Source organism: Gobio gobio (genome assembly GCF_949357685.1).
Source record: "Gobio gobio genome assembly, chromosome: 16".
NCBI classification, from domain to species: domain Eukaryota; kingdom Metazoa; phylum Chordata; class Actinopteri; order Cypriniformes; family Gobionidae; genus Gobio; species Gobio gobio.
In genome coordinates this window covers 5,281,704-5,303,471 of record NC_137109.1, presented here as the reverse complement: position 1 = coordinate 5,303,471, position 21,768 = coordinate 5,281,704, and the positions used below count along the sequence as shown (strand labels likewise).

The window sequence follows — 21,768 nt, the reverse complement described above, 5'->3', positions numbered from 1 at the left end:
CAATCTCTGTCTTTACCCATGTTTGTTAATACACTGAATCTGCATGTGGATCTGCCTCATCCTGCTTTTGTTCTACCCAGCATTACAGATCGACTGACCAACACATGGATCCAGCAGAGGAGATCTTGTTTCTTCGTCAAGGGATGAACACCATTGAGGACTACACTAGTCACTTCTACAGTTATGGCCAAAACAAGGCTTTAAGATCCTGCCTAGAGGAAGAAATTAACTGACTTTAGAACAATACATGATCTTAAAGGCACGTTTAGGCCAAGTCCTTAAAAATGCCATCTTTCCAATTTATACGATTAGAAAGAGCACAGAACTGACCAGTGTAGTCCTCAATGGTGTTCGTCCCTTGACGAAGAAACAAGATCTCCTCTGCTGGATCCATGTGTTGGTCAGTCGATCTCTAATGCTGGGTGATGAAGTCCTCACACAAGACAGGGGAACACAGGCTATGATCATGACAGTTATATTAAAATATGTCATGGCTGATCCAAGCTTTATAATGGCAGAGAATGGAAGCCCAAAATTTGAAGCCCAGAAAAAGTGCATCCATCCATTATAAAAGTGCTCCACACGGCTCCGGGGGTTAATAAAGGCCTTCTGAAGCGAATCGATCGTTTTTTTTTTTTAACAAAAATATCCATATTTAACACGTTATTAAGTTAAAAGTTCCAGCTTCAGGTGGACGGCCTTCCGTATTCAACTCACAAACAAAGTGTAGCGCCTTCTGCAGTTTAAACGCTTTGTTCGTAAGTTGAATACGAACGGTGGTCCGCCGAAAGCAAGATATTTTACTTCATAACAGAAGGCCTTTACTTCAGAAGGCATTTATTAACCCCCCGGAGCCGTATGGATTACTTTTGGATGCAGTTTTTTGGGCTTCAAATTTTGGGCTGCCATTCACTGCCATTGTAAAGCTTGGAAGAGCCAGGACATTTTTTTTTAACTCTGATTGTGTTCGTCTGAAAGAAGAAAGTCATATACACCTAGGATGGCTTGAGGGTGAGTAAATCATGGGATTATTTTCATTTTTGTGGGTGAACTATCACTTTAAGACAAGTCATTTCACTCGGCGGCCATCTTTAAAACGCTTCTCAGACATGCAAGTGCAGCTCCTATCTCTTTGACTGGGGAAACATCAAATTCTCCAAAATGGTTTGCCAAGCTTACGATAAAATTTAACATTTGAAATCACCAATGAAATCTGACAACAACTGTCTCATAAATTTAGTTTCTAAGCACTTGAATCATAACAAAAAAACTGTGTTTTTCAGCCTGGACGAAGCTAATGTGCATGCGCAGTCCTAAATGTGCATCTCAAAACACTGACTGTTTCTATAGCAACCGGAGCTTCTAACGACAGCTGACTTTACTAATCAACGATTGGCTCTTTCATTTAGAAGGCGGGGCTTATTCGCCATATTGGGTGTTGCACTTTTTCCCAGTTGGCTCTTTCATTTAGAAGGTGGGGCTTATTTGCCATATTGGGCGTTGCACTTTCTCCCAATTGGCTCTTTCATTTAGAAGGCGGGGCTTATTTGCCATATTGGGCGTTGAACTTTCTCCCATTCAAGTAATCGGAGTGCACCGTCTTCCTATATATGAAGTCTTTGGCTTTACTATTTTTAGGCTACCATTTTTTTGTCGGTTTAATATGACATTTTTATCATTTCCACCAACCACCAACTTGCACACACAGGATTGTGGGATATCATGGGCAGTGAAGGATGCTGCCTTCAAAAACCGACCAGATGAAGGTGCTCATACGTTATGCAAATATTGTACTGTAGCTTGCAGACACAGCTATCAAATTGAGATTGCATGCAGTTGGTCTGTGAATATGACTGATATTACCCATCATTCATTGGCTCCTTTGTAGATTGTAGAGTCAAACACACAACTCTCTTCTGCATTATTTGGTCATCTTGTAGCACATTCTATAAAACATGACTTCATTTAAATACACATGGTTTGGCACTACAGCACATTTTCTGGCTGCTTAAACTGAATCGCAGGTGGTTAGTGAATATACAAAAGGGTTTGCACCGAAATGCTACATGCTAACGTCGCACAGCTGTTTAGTGAATCCCCTCTTATCTCTCTCACCCACTCTCGCCTTCTCTATTTCCGTCTCTCGTTTTCTCTCGCATACGCACAAACGAGCAGTGGCACACATGTTAATACCAGCCGTGCAGTTTGAGGCTTTCCCTCCAGAGATGTCAGGTTGTCAAAGCCAACCATCCACTGTCGGAGTGAAGACAGGAGGCAATCCAGATAAAACATTTAGCCTCTGTGTATCAGAAAATTCATTTCCCCGTCACCAGCGCTAATAATAGCTCTTCTCGGAGGCAACATGTAGATTAACATTGTTTCAGTGTTGTTGCTCTAGGAAATCTCCTGTGTGTACAAAAGAATTTATGATGTTTATATTAGAGATGCACAATACTAAATTTATCTGCCAATACTGCTTAAATGGAGGCGCTACAGTGATCACGTCACATTTAAGAGCATTAAAATTATGTTTTTTTTGTTTGAATCTGGTGATAAAATGGACAGAATTTGAAAGCGGAGAAGTAACAAAGCACATTGGATGGGAGGTGCAATACAAATAATGTTTATTGTAGGGAAAAACCACAGTCCTGGTGACTACAGGTGATTCAGAGGGCCAAATAGAGCTTTAACATCACTGTTTTTAACTGTTAATGCATTATTAGCTGCGTTTCCATTACAAAACTTAAGCGATATTTTTTAAATGTCAATAAAAAAACGATTGTGAAATGATGGAGTTTTTCCTCTCGTGATAAGTCATTCCAAAAATTATGCCATGTAGATTTATGTATATCCCGTCCACCGCACTAGCCATTATTGTTAATAGAAGCAGGCGTGTTATCCAAGCATTAATGGCAAGGAAAGCCCTTATACTTGAGCGGCCAGGTATGATGTGTTTCTGGGTGTTTCTTCCTCATATCTGCTTCAAGGTCTTCATGATCATTTGTGGCATTTATTTGTTTTTTAGAATCCAGTATTCCTGTAATTCTATTGTCTTTTATGAGTTTAATAAAGAGCTCTGTCTCGTCTTGTCCTTCTGTAGAGAATGATCAACTTTTTACGTACGGCAGATGACCTGTAAATGCGAAAAAACTGTTTCCATTGCTGTTTTGCGAAAATGTCCTTTTTCGAATTGCCTGAAAAACCACATCATGCAAGCGTAAAAACTTTTTTTCCATTGGGCGTATTTTCAATCCGCAGTTTCAATTTGCTCAATTTGAAGGGTAATGGAAACGCGACTATTGTCACGTTAACTTTGACATCCCTGACGTCTGACGTGTTTTCCCGCCTCTTTTGATTGACAGGATATAATCGGCCCTCATCATTGGCTGTTTTTAACTCCAGCGTTTTCACAACATTTGTATGTCCCTCAGAATATTTTGTTTTACGAATATCTCAACATGCAATATATCAAAAGAAAGAACAGACCCCGTATTTTATTCTAGCTTTATTTATCAACACTTGTGGGAATGTGGGTAAGTTTCATAAAAATGCCACATTTTTGAAAATCAAGTTTTTGTCAAAGACTACATCCAGAATTATGATGAAAACACAGATGGAGTAGACGGACACCCCAAAGCTTCCCAGTCCTATCACTCATCTTTGGTCGACATTTCATTCAGTAACATTAGGCAGTTTTGATTTAGATGCTGTTTAATGTTGGTGGTTGCGTTAATTTACATATGCATATGATTACATATGCTATCGCTTGTTTCTGCTTCTTCTTCACCTGTGTTTTGATCAGTAGATGTGTCATAGCGCCCCCTAGCGTATGACAGTGGAAACATGGAAAGCTGTACATTTCCATCCATGGTGGGGAAAGAGTTAAACACTCTAGTCAAGTCACCTTCATTTATATAGTGCTTTCACGATATAGATTGTTTCGAAGCAGCTTTACAGGGATACTAGGAACTTAATGGAAGAGAGATGGCTGTACATCAGCTCTAGAAAATTATTGTTCAGCTAAAGTAAGTTTTTAATATGATACAATATTCATTGGTGCATCCCTATCTACATAAATACAGGTTGAGTGCAATTATTGGCCCACACACTATCAATACAGTATGCTACATTTGCCTTTATTAGGTTATTATAATGGTGCAAATTATAACATAAAAACAAGATTTTCCATTTAATGATGAAAATGTAAGTGGCTGTGGTTGCCAGGCCGTGCTATGCATTTGCCAAGGTATTCTGAGTGTTTTTGTACATTCCTGTGCCGTTTCTGAGGTTTTCAAATCAAAAGAGCCAATTCCTCTGTAATATTTTGGTTTCGAGATATGCCTTGAGACCCTCATTCAAAGTAAGTCTACAGGATTCTTTCAGTCATTTTATCACCTACCAGGCAAAAAGTCAGATTGCTTTACAAAGTAACAGCACACCTTCCCTGTACTATCATTCAAATCCATTGCAAAAACCATGTGAAACAAGTTCAAATCCATGAGTTTGTTTGACAAGAGCCTTGAGAAGATCCCTCAGATCCTGCATGTTTCTCAAAGCCGTGTGTGCTCACTGTGTTACAGGGTTTCTCAGCACAGGAGACCAGGCCGCTAAAGGGAATTACGGGCTTCTGGATCAGATCCAGGCCCTGCGTTGGATAAGCGAGAACATTGGCTATTTCGGCGGCGATTCCAATCGCATCACTGTTTTTGGATCAGGAATTGGTGCCTCTTGTGTGAGCCTTCTGACCCTGTCCCATCATTCTGAAGGTAAGAGAACATTTCATCCCACAGTAGAATGAGTCAATTAAAATCCCCTTAATACTCAACGTTGCTTAATGATCTCTGTGTTATAATGAAAAGGGACAGTAATATTGCAATTAGCAAGAAAGAAGCATGATGACTCATCACTTAGTTTGTAAAAAATGCATTAACAGCAATAAATGATTAATACATTGTCATACAAAATTGTAAATGATTGTAAATTATAATATTTAAAAGAAGGGATTTACAATAGACATTAATAGATGAACTATCACAATGTTATTAAAGAATAACTGTCAACAGTGGCGTTAGTTCACCAAAATCTTACTCCCTCGATGTGATGTGTGTGTGTGTGTGCATCCAAAGATTCATCACAATGGCCTATAGTTTTGATCATGACCTAGCAAATTAGACAGTTATAGACCACTGTTAAGAGTGAAGGATTTTTCAAGGACTTTCAAGTACTTTACAACCTTTTCCAGTCTTTCAAAGCTCAAAAGTTTGAATATTATACAACTTAAATGTTATTTTTGATGTGATGACCAAAAATAGTTTGAAGTTTCATGATGTAGGAAGATTAAGGGTGTACTCACACTAGGCGATTTGAACCGTGCCCAGGCGCGTTTGACCCCCAAAGTCTGGTTCGGTTGACTAGTGTGAGTGCTCCATACCGTGCCCGGGCGCGGTTCATTTATCCAGCATTGGCCCGCTTAGAAGAGGTGGGCCAGAGTGCGGTTCGGTTGGGCTCGGGTGCGGTACTGTGATCGCTAACCTCGCCGGAGCACGGAATAGCTGAACCAAACTATTACTACTTGGATACAATTTTCGATTAAATCAAGTATATTTTGGTTTATAACGGTCCTGGTTCTCACCTTATTGATGAACATGAATTGTAGTTTGTGAGTAACGCTGCAAATTCCTCCATCAAAGTCAGCTGCCTCCATAATAATCTTCTGATATGTGCAGTGCAATCAAGTGAATATCGCTGTGCGGCATTAATGATAAATCTATGAGGCAGTCTATTAGCTAATGCGCTTTTCTTCCTGTCTTCTTCAAAACAAAAAGTTTGTAACGGCCACAACTATGTTTTTGCATGCATCATATTATCGTGCGGTGGGCCCTTTAAGAGACTGATCACTTGACTCTTAACCCGCGCTACGTGCTGGTGACGTAGAAGCGCAGTCTCACCAGTGTGATGAGAACCACGGTAGATGATAAGTCTTTCTCTACTCTCTTGTGATAACATTGGTTTACTTTTATTTGTAATGCAAAAAAAAGTGAATCCCTCATGTCTGTGTACTTGCCATCAAATGTGTGAAATACAGACTTTTTCGCCTTCAAGCTCTTTATTTTCATGATTCAACGAGAGTTATCTGGGTCAAAGCATTACAAGTTGCATAGTGGATGACGTAAGCGTGCTCCGGCCCGGTACGTTAAGTGCAATGTGAGTGCAGGCCAGCGGGGGAGTGGGGAGGAGGGACAATCGCGCTCGGGCACGGTACAAGGCAACGGTGCCTAGTGTGAGTACACCCTAATATTTGGTGAAAAACAAACACTTATTTAAAAATGTTAAAAAGACATGAAATTACCATTAGAACCAGTAGATGGCGGCAGAGGAGCACTTATTGGCTCATTAGCCATTTCTGTTTTGCTTTCAAAGTTATTTTTTTAGAGATAATCAACTCACTATTATAACATTCAATATATATTTGTGGCACTTTTTGTAGTGAAGTTTGACGTAGGAAAGGTCTTAAATTCTCATGAAAAACAAAAACTTTTCTTCAATTTGTGAGTAAAGAGCGCTTCCTTTATAATCAGCTTTCAGTCTGTTCAGCGCAAACACACAGGGTGCGAAAACTCCCGTTTTAATCATTAAATCTCCAGGTGAAAAATACATACTATTAAATTTATTAAAAATGTTTTTAGTACAATACAAAAATACTATAAAGGCCCTTTCACACCGGACGTGAAACGATAAAGCGAAGCGGAAAAGTGAATATTTTGTGTGCGAATAGTTCGCATCAAAACCATTCACATCAGAGCTCCAACATTCCAGAACATTGGCGTGGCAGCTGAGAAAATACGGACACTTCATCATCCAGTGAAGACAAGCTTTTCATTTTCTTTAAAAGACCGAAAGAAGGTTTTGTCTGCACCCAGTCTTAAAGAACAGAGAGTCTGAAGGGGAGTATGCTAATCTTGTACAGGAGCTAAAACTTTATCATGGCTGGTTCGAGACAAACACACACTTCAGGGAACCAATCGATCCGGAGCAGCTGTTTCTAGTTGAGTCACAATGTAAACATTTCAGTGCCACAGTCGTACTGACGGAAACACATTCACTTTCTATAGTAGCGGAGACAATTAGGTTTAGAAAAAATCATTGTCTGTAGCCTAAAGCAACTTGCATGTGCTCCACAGGAGCTGTAATCTCGTGAGAAATGCGATACCTGGCAATGGTTTATGTTGATTGAATAGACAGTGACATCAACTGGACATTTAATCACCTTTGTTTCCTTGTATGTGATTGATTGAAGCCTTTTCTGTTGCTGCGAGAGATTAAAAAAACGACATTGAAGCGGAACAAATTTACGTTGTTTTTTCGCCGCAGCACATTCACGTTCGGTGTGGAAACACTCATTACACAAAAAAAATGAAAATGAAACCATCACGAAAATTATTTGCACGTCAAAATCGCGTCCAGTGTGCATTTTTAATACATTTAATAGTACATCTTTTCACCTGAGTCTTACTAAACGTCACAATAAATCTGTGATTGGCTATAATACTCAACGACACTTCAATAGACACATTTTAATTAGACACGTTTGCAGTGACACGAATAAAACAACCAGATCACTTTAATTAACTTGCTTTTCTCTTCAATTAAAAGATTACAAGTTATATGTCAGGCGTAATACAACCGTTAATCCTTCAATAAAAATATATATTACTTTGCATTGACCTAGCCCAATTGACGCCCCTGCTTGTCAACCAATGTAAATCCACTAAATCTGGATACTTGTGCATAAGGAAGCTAGAAAGGGTCATGGACGTCCATGGGATCATCTGGGATTTAAATGGAATTTACTGTACGCTTTGAACTTTCAACAGCAACCAGACGTTCCTCCACCAAAAAAAAGGCCCTTTTTCCCTTCATTCCATTTTGCAAACTGAGGGATGAGTCAAAATTATACCTTGTAATCATCAACTGACAGGAGCTGTCGAAAAGTTATATTTAACTCCTATGATGGCTATAAGTGGTTCCACACAATAGATATGAACAGATATGTTGTGTTTACTAATCTATGGTTGACTAAACTGTTTAACATGTGTCTTACGAATTCATGCTGGACAATATAAATGATAGATGTGATGCAGATGTGCTGTTTTTTCTGTTGACAGCCTGTTTGAGGTTTTGCATAAAACACAAAAGCGCTTTTAATTGATGCCAGCAACACTGGACGTTCATCCGACGGTAAATTGCAAACAAAGTGTGTAAAATTAACATGCATAGTTATGTATTTATGCAGCCATAAAGAGGCAGCAGTTTTTCACAGGACTTACCAAGGTTACATTTATCATCTTAGCAGCTGTAGCATATCATCGCCGCCAACTCTAGATGTAAATCTAAAGCACGTTCCCAAGAGGCTTTTCTGAGATGTGAGACACAATGATGGGAAAGTCAATTGACTTTGTGGGTTTCCATGACATCCTATTGACTGCTGAACTTGAATATGTCCAATCATAAAACACGAGAACAAATGTTAACTGTAACTAGCAATTCCTTTGAGAAAAATATGTATATATTATACAAGCAACACATATATTATAAAGATAAGCCTTCTGTTTGTATTGCTGTATGACAGCAAAATGAAGTTGAAAGGTTAGAATTGAGCTAGAGATATTCAAAGCCGTGATGTTGTACAATTTGAGATACAAGCAATTGATGTTGCATCAGGCAGTCTGTCGGAGACTATTGTAAAGATACCCACTGTAATTCACTCTCTCTCTCTTTCTACATAGATTGAAAGTTGTGTCTGGGTTTCTCTATTAAGCGATCATTGAAGTTTCAGATAAGGTCTTAGGTTGTTGCTACGCTTCGCTTCCTGCTATGAATAATTTTGTGTGATTGTTTGCACTCTGCAGATTGCATCAAAGCGTTATTAATTGCTTTGATTTACTTTGGATTTAGATTGATTTCTTTCACCATAAATGGATTTTCCATTCACATATTCATTATTGCCAAGCTTCATGTAGCATGTTATTATATGGTCACATCAACCGCCTCCTTCCTTTCTCAGCAAATTGGATATTACTGATGCTGATGTTTCCCCTGAATAGAAGTATATTCCCTACTTGGTTTGATGAGGTAAAACAGCAGTCTTGGGGGGAGCTGGGTTTTACTGACAGCCTCTATAAACCTTGAAAATTGAAACAGGAAACCTGCCATTGCAAAAAGGGGTATTCGCCCCAAGTGCTAGCAATATCAATCAGCTAGTTCTGCGATGGTTCTCAAAGCTGTGATTTTCGGCATCACAGCGAGGGAAAGTGGCCTGGCGAGGCTTAGATGAATGCTGTAGTAAAGAATCCATCTACTCTTTTGATCAAAAGTAAACATGACCACAACTGGAAGATTGAGAAGTATAGTTGCCTTGGTCATAGTTATATAGTTCTTATTAGCAGAAACAACAACCCTCTGGTGCTGTTCGGTCAAAGGTTTTGGCACTTGCCGTGTGAACAATCATGAGCATGATTCGAAAAGGTTAAAGGTGTACTATGTAACTTTTCCGTACGCTAGAGGTCACCTATTCAAAACAAAGGTGTAGCTTGATGACGCCAAGTTTGTGCGCAGAATCTTGGGACATGTGGTCTTCACCTCACAGCCGGTGGGAAAGAATCGGGATAGGACTCGGGCAGAAATCATGTTCATGTGATTATTAACGTTACTGTAGTATGAAGCAGAAGCAGGACAGAGTGTTGTGGGAGTTGAGCAAGGCCACAGGAGCGATTGTTAATAAGATGAGCGCAACACACGCCTCGCGAGCAGCGGGACTTTTATTATGCCGGTGGCGCCATTTTCGCTTTTCCGGTCATGAGTATGAGGTAACGCAGCTCTGTTTATCATATTAGACACATCTGAGTGTGTTGAAAATGATGTTATGACGTTACTCTGTGCGTTCTCTCGGCGGCTGCTATGACACTTGTTCACACTGCAGTAAGAGTAACGTGCTTCTGCTAAATCAAGGAAACCAAGGGGAACGCAGATATGATGCGATTGACAAGCGACTCCCTCACACGTCCCAGTTCATTGGTTAAAATAGCAATTTTCTCAAGATTTACAAATAGTTGGAAACATTTGGGATATTGTAAGTACTCAACTGAAGAAAATATTTAACACTGGCCTAGTGGTTTTTGGATATTTTACTGCAAAAATGTTACATAGCGCACCTTTAAATGGTCCTGATAAAAACAGTCACACTTGTATTGAGCGCTTGGAAATTAATGGGAGACGAATTTCATCTAGTGGAAGCGTTTGGTACTGCTCACAAACAAACTCTTTTTTTAAATTATTAACCTCAAATTTGGAACATAGCTTGTTTAGATTTACGACTTTGGTTTTTCTCACAGTTTTAGAGTAAAACGTGTTTTGGAAAATAAATATTTAATGTGGAAATTGTAAATGGTATTTTTGTGCATTTTTCATAGCAATCATGTAAAATGTTATAACTTTTTTCAAGTTAACTTTTTAAAACTTTTTTTCACTTCAACAATAATATGTTCTGTCGTCTTTAAAAAGAGACCAAACTTAAGTATGTGCTCCAAAGCATTTAAGAAGTATGGCAGTTTAAGTTAAGACATATTCATTTTCAGGTCCATGCTCAAAAAGTGAATACATGGAATATAACTACTCCATCAATATAATTTAGTTAAATAAAATTTAAAAAAAAAATGTTTTAAACATTATCGAAATAAAATAGTACAATAATTTCATTGAAATAAAATGTAAAAAAATCTGAAATTTTTGACCGACACATGAACAGTACCAGAGGGCACGATATAATGTATGGGAAACATGTTCAACAAAGTGCATGTGTAGATGTCCAAGTGGTCAAGAATTCAATCCTGACGTTGAGAAAGATTTCACCTTATTTTTGGTTAATATCCCCGTAAGCAAATGTATGTTATTCGAGCATATATCTACAAATGAACCCTTCATTGCTTCCTGTTATAAGGAACATCTCATCTACGTTCTCACAGATGTGCAAATGCCAAAGAAAAATATCCATTTCTTAGCAAGGTACGTGTGCAATCTGGGAATTTATTGTTCTGCTAATTGGCAAAAAATGCAATTGTCCTTTGAGTAGAGCAATAAACATGGTGAAACAGATGTCATGCACTGTCCAGCCGTTGGACAGGAGAAAATTTGAGGCTGAAATCCCTCAGCAGGTGAATCCCACCCACAGTGCAAGAGCCATTCACATTTCCCCTGACCCTGATCCCCAGGAAAACACAATTACCTGAATCCTATCATCTGAAATACCAAAGGCCTGGATCAAAAAACACTTCAGCTCTGTCCTCGCAGTGCAGTGCGGTGTGTGAGATTGAGTGTGATGCTTGTTTGGCAAGTGTGTGTATTTGTGGTGGTGTTAATGAGGCCACTGTGACCTGTCTCCTCCTTGCAGTCTGGCTCATCATCTTATGGGGCCTGCTGCTCCCACATGGAGCTCGCCCTGTCTGGGCGTGTGGCTGGCCAGGAAAGAGGGCTTCATCTATCAGCCCACTCCACCGCAGGAGTTAGCCCGCCGCCAGGCCCCTGCTGTTGGATGGATTGCAGATGCATCCCACTGTCCTCCTCCATCATCAAGTTTAAGGGCAATCACCTGCCTCGCTTCTTTGATACAAATGGGGACCTTATGTAAAGGGAGAGGACACAGGTGGCTTGGTTTTTCTTTTCTTTGTATGGAGTTTTTGTGGGATGGGGCTTGGATGTGATCAGACGATCTTCCATTTCTGTATCTGTAAGCATTCCCATTTGGTGATTTACAGAAGTGGAACACGTTTCGGTTTCAGCATCCTTTATTGGTCCTATTGACCGTCATTGTCCTTCGATCTTCTGGTAGGTTTAGGACATCCATGGAGGCCACCTTTCTACAGAGTTGAGCTCCCACTTTAATTAAACACACTGAACCAGCTAATTAAGATTGTCAAGACCGATGTGTGTTGGAGCAGAACAGAGCTAAACTCTCTAGGAATTTGAGATGCATATGAGATACATGAACATATGAGATACATGATCTGATTACAGCGCTGGAGCTTTGAATGAATGAGTGAACAGTTCGGGTGGATCGAACACACACAGAACCAGATTCACTCCTAAATAAGCTGATTCCCCCCTCAGGGCTCGGGAAAGGTTTTGAAGAAGACTGGGTAGTAAATCAACTCTGCCTGTTAAGCGTGAGAGGATGACGGTCCAGTGGGTGCACTCTCACAGATGAACTACATGTTCATTGAAATATTATGCTCAAGCGGAGCGTTCCCTGCTGTTCCACTCGGATGCTCCTGAATAGTGACCTGCCCCAATACCACCTCTGGTTTTAGAGTTAGGGACAGGTCCCACAATAACAATCATTGCTGGCCAGTACGAGCTGTGCGTGTAAACCATACTCCCCTGGCCTTAAGAAGCAGCTAGCAACTGATGCTAGCGGCTGTGGTCTTTAGTGTCCCTGTTAACTCACCCGCCTCCCACGCCAGAGACACCAGTTTGAATCCCGCTCGGAGTGGGTCGAGTAGGACCATTTACATTTGGTGCTGTGACCCAGATGGGAGTGAAGTTTAGGGGGGGGGGGGGGTGTAACACAGGCCAGTAAGAGCTGTGTATGTAAACCTCACACCCCTGGCCTCAAGAGGTGGACTAGCGACTGACTCTAGAGACTGTGGTATTTAGCGTCCTTGTTAGTGCGCCCGCCTCCCACGCTGGATATCCTGGTTCAAATCCCACTCGGAGCGGATCAAGTAGATCCGGTTACATAGGGATGTCCAATTCTGCTCCTAGAGTGCCAGATTTAAAATCGAACCCCAACTGAACAAATCCTAAACCCGCTAATCAAGTCATTCAGGACTTGCAGGTGCATCGGAGCCGATTGGAGCTAAACTCTGTAGGAGGCTTCTTTGTAGGAAGTTGGCTCTCCTGTAGTTCAATTGTACATTCCTGGTTATTGCTATTAAATGTATTTGCTAGGGCCTGCAAAACTCTAATCAAACAGGCTACACTTTCTGGTTTTAGAGTCAGGGACAGGTCCCAGAATGACATTCCTATTAACTAACCATTGCTGTCGAATTTCAGGGGTAGGGGTATGGCAGGGATGTACAATTTTGTTTCTAGAGGGCCAGATTTCAACTCCAACCCCAATCGAACACATCCTGAACCAAATAATCAAGATCTTTAGCACTTACAGGTGCGTTGGAGCCAATTGGAGCTAAACTCTGTAGGAGGCCTCTTTGTAGGAAGTTGGCTCTCCAGTAGCTTGATTGTACATCCCTGGTTATTTCTATTAAAGTTATTGCTAGGGCCTGCAAAGCTCTAATCAATCAGGCTACACCTTCTGGTTTTAGAGTTAGGGACAGGTCCCGCAATAACATTCCCGTTAACCAATCATTGCCTCCCAATTTCAGGGGTAGGGGTGTGGCAGAGATGTCCAATTTTGCTTCTAGAGGGCCAGAATTCAGCTCCAATCCCAATAGAACAAATCCTGAACCAGCTACGTAATCAAGATCTTCAGGACTTGCAGGTGCATTGGAGCCGATTGGAGCTAAAATCTGTAGGAGGCCTCTTTGTAGGAAGTTGGCTCTCCGGTAGCTTGATTGTACATCCCTGGTTATTGCTATTAAAGTTATTTCTAGGGCTTGCAAAGCTCTAATCAATCAGGCTACACCTTCTGGTTTTAGAGTTAGGGACAGGTCCCGCAATAACATTCCCATTAACCAATCATTGCTGTCCAATTTCAGGAGTAGGGGTGTGGCAGGGATGTCCAGTTATGACCAGAGGGCCAGAATTCAGCTCCAATCCCAATAGAACAAATCCTGAACCAGCTACGTAACAAGATCTTCAGGATTTGCAGGTGCATTGGAGCCGATTAGAGCTAAACTCTGTAGGAGGCCTCTTTGTAGGAAGTTGGCTCTCCGGTAGCTTGATTGTACATCCCTGGTTATTGCTATTAAAGTTATTGCTAGGGCTTGCAAAGCTCTAATCAATTAGGCTACACCTTCTGGTTTTAGAGTTAAGGACAGGTCCCGCAATAACATTCCCATTAACCAATCATTGCTGTCCAGTTTCAGGAGTAGGGGTGTGGCAGGGATGTCCAGTTATGCTTCTAGAGGGCCAGAATTCAGCTCCAATCCCAATAGAACAAATCCTGAACCAGCTGCGTAATCAAGATCTTCAGGAATTGCAGGTGCACTGGAGCTGATTGGAGCTAAACTCTGTAGGAGGCCCTCCAGGAAGTATGTGCCTTCTGATTTTAAGCTTAGGGTCTGGAAGTGGAACAACATTCCTTTCAACCAACCAGTGCCATCTACCGTCAAGGGTGGGTTAGGGTCTGGATCAGGGTTAGGGAAGGACTAATATATATATATATATATATATATATATATATATATATATATATATATATATATATATATATATATATATATATATATTTTTTTTTTTTTTTTTTTTTTTTTTTTTTTTATTGCTAATATGCTAATAATTGCTAATAATTGCTTTAATTGCTAATATGAATGTTTTTGGAGGGCCAACAAAGTGTGTTGGTCCAGGAACATGTTCTACTGCAATTTGGAAAATCACATTGTTCACAAGTCAAGAATCCAGATGTTGTTTCTTGAGTTTTGCTCTTAATCATTCCAGGCCACTGCCACTCCTTCAAATGCAGTTCAGCTTCCTCTTCAACCGTCTTTCTAGTGTCACTGCTCGGGGAGGGAGAGCAAACAAGAAAGAAGGAGAATGATGGAGAAAATAAGGAGTTCTAAATCAAGGACATTACCCAATCTCATGTGTTATTATCTATTTGGCATAAGGCTGGCTCTAATTGAACATGCAGATTTGCCTTTTTCCTTCTCTCTCCTAATAATAATTATGATGTCAAATGAGAGATTGCTCCATGGGCTGCTGCTGGAATATTAAACAACTAGAGTTTTGGCTGTGTGTGTGTGTGTGTATTGGAAGGATGTTGGAGACCTACCAGCAGTGTTACTGAAGGTCATTGGGAGTCCTTTTTTTCTATTCCTGTAACTAATCAGCCTAAAAGCTCTGCTCACGAGGACATGCTCCCCTTTTAATGGAACGTCTCATACATTAAAGGGGACTCGCGAGGGGCTACATTGGAGGATTCCTTCTACCCGTGTCAGCTCTCATTTTTTATGAAGACTTTTGGGTTATTGAGGACCATAAATATGCACACTTAAATTGTGTTACTTATATTAGTGGGATGGTATTCGTGGTGGTATAGCTTTGTGATGCACGACTCTCAAGCGTTAACACTTCCAGCTACAAAACTGTGCATGAATAAGAGGCACTTGAGTCTAATGAACTAAATTACGGTTTAAACCAAGTCTGTGATGAACAGATTTGCCAGAATTAGTGACACAACATCTTAAGAAATGAAGAGATATTTGCTGTGACATTACGGTTAAAATAATGCACCGATAAACCCTAGCCAGTCGACACGTCTAGTCATTGCTTTTCTTTATGACTGAATATGGTCTAGTTTTAATTGAAGCCATAATGTGGCTGTACTTAAAGTGACAGTGTCTGGTATAGTGAATACGCGCTCTGAAAAGGAATCAATCTACTTTATGACTATAATATCATACACATTCAAGTTAAGCAAGTCCATTTGCTTTTAGTGTACTGAAAGCACTTAGTTTAACTGAACATCATTCTCTGGCTGTCCTCAGTCACTCCACACAATGTTTTTACACGTCACAACAGTTATTCATGCCTATGCTCGTCTGCTGAGTTTTTGAGGGGGTTTTTATAAGCAGTGACTTAAAAATACTGGGTGTTGTGGAGATGTTCCTGGTTTTGTACATAATAAGTTGTGAATAATTGTATTTATTTTGGAGAATTAATATTTCACAACCCAATAACTGATGCTCAGAGAAATTTGATGCATCATAGTTTGACTTTAATCTTATTAAAGTCTTTGCAGGAGGGGATTATGAAATGACTTAGCAAACAATCATGTGCTAGCGTTAGCTTTATCTTGACATTCAGCTATTTATTCAACTTTTACATTAGAGTGAATGAATGTTACTGTATTCGACAGATGCACATCTCAGACATGTATTTCTTCTCAAATTGTTCACTCAGATGCAAAGTATACATGTGGATCACGAGTAGCATGAACTAGCATATGAAGTAAATGTGATTTATTTGAACTAATAATTCTACAGTTTAGGGTATACAAAAAAATGTCCCTTGATGTCCCTTAAAAAGTTCAAGATAATGAATAAAACATTTTTATAATACTAAATACTTCAGGGGAAAAAAAATCAATTCAAATGTAATTTTCTTTTAAATTAAGAAAATATAAATGTTTTCTTGTCTGCTAACATTCTGACAAATTTGTTACTAACCACACAACCACAAAAATGGTTTATCGCAAAACCATGCAACCAGCATCATATAATATATATATGTATATAAATATATAATATATGTATTTACTTTTTTTTTGTGTGTGTGGTGTATTTCTAGTTGAATATTGTGTTCAAATACTAATTTTAAAAAACATATTTTATCTAAAATAACCTTGTCAATGATTATTAACTCTCCACTAACTATGTTAGGTACATTGTTATGGTTTGCAATATTTTTATGATTTCTATTCAAATATTAACTTCCACCATTGACAGAATTTATCGGCTTTCCGTGTTTTCTTCATTACAACCAGCCATAGTAAAAGTTCAATCCAACTTGAAAAAAATATGAAAAAGTATATATTACATATATATTAATGCACAGTATAATGTACTTCTTAAAGTACTACTACTACTAATAATAATAATAATAATAATATCACACTAGGTTTTTTACGTATTAATTTAAACATTAAACTTGCCACACATAAAATAAATTATTATTGAATTACACTTTAAATGATTTTAGTTTTCTAAATTGATTTGATTACCACCATTTTTGAAAGTACATTTTGTATTTGAATGTACACCAGATAGTAAAATTAGCCACCATAAATCTATATAAAGGTCCATTCATGAAAAGAAAAATACTGTGAAATTGCCAAAAGTATCAATAAGGCCGTTTTATGATTAAATAAAAATCCCTGTACTTAGTGAGCATGCTAAGAATACCCATTGTTCTTTTATTGAGAAAGCATATTGTGTTTGTACTTTCTTCTTAATGTGAAATATACCACCAATTACAGAATGAACCTGTTGTACAGGTATTATTAGCAGTAATACTCTCCTTTTTGGAAAATTATTCATGATAGTTCTTAATAAACCCTGCAGGTGTCGTAAAGGTCACTGGCAATGAGGTGCATTTTAATTTGACCAAGCTAATTGGCTTGCTAAAACCTGACTTATTTCAAGTTCATTTTGATTTGGTGTGTTGAACACAGTGTCGGCATGGGTGAGTGGATAAATTTGTCATTATTCTGTCCATTGACACCATTTTGACCCAATGAGGCCGACTGCAAACATGAGAGGTGAGCCTTATCACACTGACAAGATAACCAACCAATCACAGTTGTGTTGACACTTTTCACCCGTATTAACCTGTTCCTCCTTCACATTCAAAACATGCTGGAGGATCTCAATGAGATTGCAATAAGAAATGTTTGCCTCCCTCTAAAGCTTTGTCCTTTGTGCTTGCTGTTAGACAGGGTTTTGTTTTACTATTTGAGCTCATCTTTTGTTTTGTTTATTTGTTATTTGCACTGCCTCTGCCTCCCTGTAAGAATACATTGGCTTTTAGGTGTGAAAGCGAAACATGTCTTCAGGCGTCAAATACATTTGAACACAAATATAAACAGACATGCACACTGGTGTGATGTTCCTTACACAGTGGTCAAGCTCATTTTGAAGAAGGAATGGTTTTTCTGTTGCCTGTGTTTGTGTTTGTGTGACCCCATTTCAAGACGCTGGTGAGCACAACCCCATTCTACAAAATGTCAGAAAAACAGGCTAAAACATGTACATCAAGAGCCTCTCTGTAAATGCACTGATCACATTTGACCTTTAGAAATGACATAAATCTGGCAGTATCCGTGGTGTTGCGTTCCCTCTGAAATCAAACCTACAGAGGCGGTTTTATAGTCGGCAGTAGCAGATATGTTATTGTTGAACGTGGAACATCATAGCCTCCAATCGCTGGCCGGCGTAGCTATCGAGCATGGGCGGGGAAATGTCAGACCTGAGATCAGAGAAGGGAAATGTGACTCTTTAACACCATCACTGATTCCTGTGTAGAAAGAGCCACTGCTGTCGTTTTCACAGAGTATGGTCGAAGAAGACGCTTTGACAGCTGAATAGAACTCTTTCAGAAGCTTTTAAAGCTGCGCTGTCTTTGTCTCTCTTTAAAGTATTCAGTGATATTTTTCATCAATGCTTTATCCCAAGTATTTCATCATATGATCAGAGGAAGCGCTAAAAAACCTCTGAAACTCCATCAGGTGTGGCTTCCTGCTCCAACAGATTTTCTAAAACAGGTCTCTGGTTAACTCTTTCCCCGCCATTGACAAAAATGTAGTTGTTTTCACTGTTATACGCTAGGGGGCGCTATGACGCATCTTCTGAAAGAGTACAGAATCTCCTGATCAAAACACAGGCGAATAAGAAGCAGAAAAAAACAATATTAAGTGTAAGCAGAAGCATATGTAAAATAACGCGATCACCAACATTAAACAGCATAAATCAAAACTGCCTAATGTTACTGAATGGAATGTCAACCCAGGACGAGCGATAGGACTGTGAAGCTGTGTTTGATCATCGATCTGGATGTAGTCTTTGACAAAAACGTGATTTTCTCAGCTTTTTTGCTCAAAATGTAGCTTTTTCTTTTATAAAACTTACCCACATTCAAGTGTTGATAAAAAAGAATGCATGAAGCTAGAATAAGACATGTTTTATTTTGTTGAATATTGGTGAATATTCTTTCTTTTGATATATTGCATGTTCAGATATTCATAAAACCAAATATTTTGGGGGCCATGAACATTTTGTAAAAAAAAAAAGATCAAAAAATCTGTCTGTGACTGGCAACCTTTTTCCAAAAATGCTGGTGGGGAAAGAGTTAAACCTCTCCCAAAAGAAAGGCAAACTACTTCCTTATAAACGGATTCCAATACAGAGGTCATATATAACAATGAATCAAAAGTTCCTTGAAAAAAAAACCTTGATGAAGACATGTTTTATAGAATATAAATGACTTGTTAAAGACATAGTGCCTTTAACTACTATGTACTAACATTTAAATTAATCATTTGCAGAGTCAAATATGGTCTTCGGTGGTGGCGGACGAATACAAAATACCCATGTGAACTGTGAGCCCAGTACTGACAATAAATCCAAAATAAATGCAAAGAAACAGTTAGTAATATTAACTAATCCCATGTATTCATAATATTTCATAAACAGCAACAGCAAAGTTACACATTACATAGAAATTAACGTTTACATTTATTCTCAAAGCAGGGCTTGACATGAACTTTTTTGCTCACTGGCCACAATATAAATATTTTTAATATTATCTCATAATTTGTCAGCAGGAATATTAGGCTGCTGTCACTTTAAGAGCTGACGCACGGATCCATTACACTGATACACATGCGTTTTCTTTCTCAACTGTTTACGTTCACTTAAAACAGAACTGACTGTGTTTACGTGAACACTCGCCAAGACCGGCATTTTTACATTATATTGTGTGTTTGACTGTTTAAGTGCAATAAGCAGCAAAAAAGAGCTCAATTTAGTGCTGAGAGGCTTTATATGCCGCACTTTGGGTTTGAGCTCAAAATCTGTGGGAATGAGTAAAATGATGCACAATACGTGCAATCCCACGCCGAAATTCAAACCCTGTAAGAGCAACAATATTCATCCGGAGCAAAGGAAGCGAGTGAGTAAGAGGAGGAGGGTTTGCGTGTCACTCGCTGTCGGAGAGATGAGAGAGAGCACCGAAAATGAGTATTAGAAGCGTTTCAGATATTTCAGTATCGATTGCAAAATCTATATTTTTGACAACAGCACATTGCACTTAGTTTATTATTTCAGACGCCTTTTAAAAGACTACAATTGAAAATGTATATATTATATATAAATTTAAACCCGCCAAAAAGTGGCTAGTAGGCTAGTAGGCCAGTCGCCACTGCTGGAATACACACACATTTGATGGATTGGCGGGTGTTCATGTCAAGCCCTGACTCCATGACTTTATACACAGATCATTTGACACGGCTATCACTTTCAATCGGATTCAATCGTTTATATTTTAAATACAGTTGCCAATCCAGAAACTTGGCAATGTGTTATTAGCAGCATGAAAAATGTATAGCCTGTTAGCAAAGATCGCCGCAATTATAATCACCGAAGCAGTCAATAGCTTCAGTAAAACGCGAGGTAGCCGATAAAGTTGCGCTCTTGTGAAAACTCTGTCTGTGATTGACTACATCGCTCAACGCCGCAAAAACACGCTGTAAATAGAAACCTTTGATGCTCTTGCAGAACTGAAGGTATCGTCACATTACCTGATCAACTGATTGCCGGCACAAAGATTCATTTTAGTGGCCGAACAGAAAAAAACCCTGATTTGATAGACTTTTTGTGTGCATCCATTGTTCTTATATTTAAAAAAAATACCTACATGTAATTATAGCTGTCATTAATGTATGCAATTACACTTAACCCACCCATAAACCTATATCACCAAACCTGTCCTATAACCTTACACATATCTATAGCAGAACTTGTGATTTACAATACAACATCAACACAATAAGTGCATTGAACATAGCATTGTTTTTATGTAAGTACTTATTAAAGACACCTAATATAAAGCAGGACACATTTTGATGTCATTCTTATTAATATTTAAATGTTTTTAAAGTGTCATCAATGTAAAATACTAAAATCAGCTATTCTATTTAAAATTGTGTTTCGACAATTGGGCTGAATAATTGAATAACTGATGACAAACAAAGCAGAATCCCAGAGATTCATCTGAAAGGTAAATTTATTCTATTACTTCTAAACAGGCACATGAATACATACATATTTAATTGCTCATAGTTTAATTGAAAATATGTCATGATAGCAATCCTATGAATACAAATTGAACGATTTCACTCAATTAGCCTATGGGCTTTAATGAATAGCAAAGATGTCTGGAATCCAACTCATGAAATGGATATTACAGTAAGCATCACGTTTAAAAATAACAACACCAGTTGAATTGATGCAAAAAATCCGGTGACACGTCTTACCTCAATGGTCTAATTATCTTTATACCTCAAAATAAAAACAATATGTTTTACTCTATACATCTAAAAACATTCATGTGTCATAAATCCACCACATTAGTTCAATGTTAAGTCTTGCAAATGTTGATGTTCAGATGAAATTACAACATTAATAAGAGGATAGCCATTCATTAAATGTGGTGAGATGAGATTTTTTTTGCTTAAATGATCAAGAAAAAACCTTAAGGTTCCGTTTTACTTACAATCTTAGTTATAAAGCAGTAATTAAAACTAGTGCAGCAAAAAAGGATCATATTGAGGATGGCAAACGGTTGTGAAAAAACGAAATTGCAACATGTTTGATTCACTAGCGTGATTTATGTATCTTTTATAAGAGGTTATAATGTATATACACATAAAAAAACAGTATAGTTTAACCAGTAGACTGAAGCATTTTGAGAGACGACTATTACAGTTCAATGAAGGTTCAAATCCCAACCCAAACCAGAGGTCCCAGTGCGGACGCAGCG

General features: G+C 38.7%; 1 protein-coding gene across 1 annotated transcript in view; it reads left to right on the top strand.

Moving 5' to 3' along the window:
* Window positions 1–21,768, top strand: part of nlgn3a (neuroligin 3a) — a 305,661-nt gene that overhangs the window by 195,038 nt on the left and 88,855 nt on the right. The window contains exon 4 of the mRNA XM_079838954.1: window positions 4,581–4,766. Coding sequence (XP_079695080.1) covers window positions 4,581–4,766 — 186 coding nt within the window. The remainder of the gene's footprint in view (window positions 1–4,580; window positions 4,767–21,768) is intronic.